The sequence below is a fragment of the Rhinopithecus bieti genome, unplaced genomic scaffold (assembly GCF_001698545.2).
Source record: "Rhinopithecus bieti isolate Rb0 unplaced genomic scaffold, ASM169854v2 scaffold_412, whole genome shotgun sequence".
NCBI lineage: Eukaryota > Metazoa > Chordata > Mammalia > Primates > Cercopithecidae > Rhinopithecus > Rhinopithecus bieti.
Genome location: NW_016802961.1, coordinates 5454 through 8174, shown reverse-complemented (window position 1 = coordinate 8174; position 2721 = coordinate 5454). Strand labels below are relative to the sequence as shown.

Below are 2721 nucleotides of genomic sequence, written 5' to 3'. Positions count from 1 at the left end.
CGGGCGGGCGGGGAGGAGGAGGAGCCGGGCGGGCTGGCGGGCGGCCGGGTGGCGGCGGCGGCATGGCGGAGCCGAGCGGGGCCGAGACGAGGCCCCCCATTCGGGTCACCGTCAAGACCCCCAAGGACAAGGAGGAAATTGTGATCTGCGATCGAGCCTCGGTCAAGGAGGTAGTACAGCAGGCGGGAGGCCGGGGGAGCGCGGAGGAGGGGTCTGCGAAGAGATGGGGGCCTCCCTCACGGTCTGGTGTCCCGGAGGGCCCCGGAGAGGAGAGCGGGGCCCAGCTGGGACTCCGAGGAGCTGAAGGGAAGTAGAGTCGGGTAGGGGGCGCCCTGCTAGGGGAGATCTTGGGGAGCGTGGCGCGTGTTGGGGGGCGGGTTTTGTCTTGTGGCCTGGGCTGGGGGCGTGGTGGAGAGTGAGGAGGGGACACCTTGCACCGGGAAGGGGGAAGGACCCTGGGTTTGAGGGGAGTGTGCCGGAGTGGGGGCCCAGGCAAGGTGCTAACCGAGAGAACGGGCCGGGGGCAGGCGGAGAGCGCCGGCGCCTACTCTGTGCCTCAGAGAACGCCCAGTGTTCTCTGAGCGACGGGGCTGTCGGGGGAGGATTTCCCTGTGCCCAGATCCTTCCCACTCTTTGAAATCGACGTGGTTACATTTGGTTCTCAGCTCTTCTGAGATTTACACGGTGTGCAGTAGGTGCTCAATAAAATCTTGTTGAATGAGGGACTGTTGCCTGTGCTCGCCACCCACTGTGGCCGCTCCATAATTTCACATAGGCGGGGCTTAAGATAGGCCATCTGGTTGGAAGAGAGGGATCTGGAAGCTGCCTCTGCTTAACAAGTGCACTGTTTCTACTTAAAGTGTGTGTTGTTTTGTTTTGTGTTGTGTTTTGGAGGGGCTGGTAGAATTTGGGAAGTCTAACTCCATCCTTGCTCCCTCCCTAACCACATAGAATTACTAAATTTCAGAATTTAAATACTGTACTGTTCCCTGCAAAGCTGAATTTGAAAATGGCTATCATTGAGTGACTATGTTTAGTTAAGAGCCTGGACTTTGGTGTCAAGACCTGAGTTCTGGTCTGCCTGTGGCAAGTTACCTTACCTCACTGATCCTCAGTTTTCTCATCTTTAAAATGGAGATAAGGCTGGGCGTGGTGGCTCACGCCTGTAATCCCAGCACTTTGAGAGTCTTAGTTGGGTGGATCCCCTGAGGTCAGGAGTTCAAGACCAGCCTGACCAACATGGTGAAACCCCATCTCTACTAGAAATACAATTAGCTAGGCATGGTGGTGTGTGCCTGTAGTCCCAGACACTCGGGAGGCAGAAGCAGGAGAATCACTTGAACCTGGGAGACAGAGGTTGCAGTGAGCCGAGATCGCGCCACTGCACTGCAGCCTGGGCGACAGAGCGAGACTCCATCTCAAGATAAAAATAATAATAAAATAAAATGAAGATGATAATATACTATATCTTTAACTCGTGAATAGGTAGTGCTCAATAACTGACATCTATTTGTTGTAGTTGTTACGAGAATGCTGGAAATAGAGAGGAGAGAAAATTGGGTCTCAGAAGGGTGAAGGTCCAAGGCTGTTGAAGGAGTTGGGGTGGGGGGAGGCTGCCCTGCCTCACAGAGAACTAGTTGGAGGGACTGAAGCTGGGAGGCAGATGGCAACAAGAGCTTTCTCAGGTGGGAGACTCTGGGATGGAGCTGAGAGAAGAGCCTCTCACTGGTTCATCTCCTTTGTTAAGAAAGGAGATGCTGGCCGGGCGCGGTGGCTCAAGCCTGTAATCCCAGCACTTTGGGAGGCCGAGACGGGCGGATCACGAGGTCAGGAGATCGAGACCATCCCGGCTAACACGGTGAAACCCCGTCTCTACTAAAAAAATACAAAAAACTAGCCGGGCGAGGTGGCGGGCGCCTGTAGTCTCAGCTACTCGGGAGGCTGAGGCAGGAGAATGGCGTAAACCCGGGAGGCGGAGTTTGCAGTGAGCTGAGATCTGGCCACTGCACTCCAGCCTGGGTGACAGAGCGAGACTCCTTCTCAAAAAAAAAAAAAAAAAAAAAAAAAAAAAGGAGATGCTTATTGCAGCTGGAGGAATGGCATCGAGACTACAGAAAGGACTTCCCATGACTAGAGATGAGAGCAAGAGAGTGCAGAAGCTGTTGAAGAAGAGTCAGGGTCCCTGGTAGGGGGAGTCCAGGCAGCCTCCACAGTGACCTCTGCCTCTTGATCACAGTTCAAAGAGGAAATCTCCCGGAGGTTTAAGGCTCAGCAGGATCAGCTGGTCCTGATCTTCGCAGGCAAGATCCTCAAGGATGGGGACACACTGAACCAGCACGGAATCAAGGACGGGCTCACTGTCCATCTGGTCATCAAGACCCCTCAGAAGTAAGTTCAGTAGCAGAGCAGATCCAGCTTCTGATTGGGCCTCCCCATCTAATACTTTCTCACTCATTGCTAGACCATACCCAGAGGGCCTAAGCTGAGGCCCAGGCAGGTAGCTCCTGGATGAATATGATCTCATCTCTAGGGGAAGGGAACCTGATTTACCACTCCCAGAATGCCCTGAAGACAGATAATACTAGCTCCTTTCTCCCTCTGCTGGTTTACTGACTGCCCTCCAGCCATCACCCCACTCCAGCCTCAGGGCTGCTAGGAGGGGGCTTGAGTTAAAATAGTAGTCCCGGCCGGGCGCGGTGGCTCAAGCCTGTAATCCCAGCA

General features: G+C 54.6%; 1 protein-coding gene across 1 annotated transcript; it reads left to right on the top strand.

Annotated features, from left to right (window-relative positions):
• The first annotated feature begins 6 nt into the window (after positions 1-6).
• On the top strand, positions 7-2416 carry LOC108521042 (ubiquilin-4-like). The gene is made up of 2 exons (XM_017860992.1): positions 7-170; positions 2237-2416. Exons 1-2 carry the CDS (start codon positions 63-65, stop codon positions 2390-2392), a joined length of 264 nt encoding a protein of 87 aa, XP_017716481.1. The 5' UTR covers positions 7-62; the 3' UTR covers positions 2393-2416.
• The last annotated feature ends 305 nt before the right edge of the window (positions 2417-2721 follow it).

What these genes read in the sequence shown, in the direction of transcription:
- LOC108521042 (XM_017860992.1), top strand. Translation starts at nt 63, where the DNA reads ATGGCGGAGCCGAGCGGGGCCGAGACGAGGCCCCCCATTCGGGTCACC. An exon ending in ATCGAGCCTCGGTCAAGGAG is followed by an intron (nt 171 to 2,236) that starts GTAGTACAGCAG and finishes TCTTGATCACAG; the next exon opens with TTCAAAGAGGAAATCTCCCG.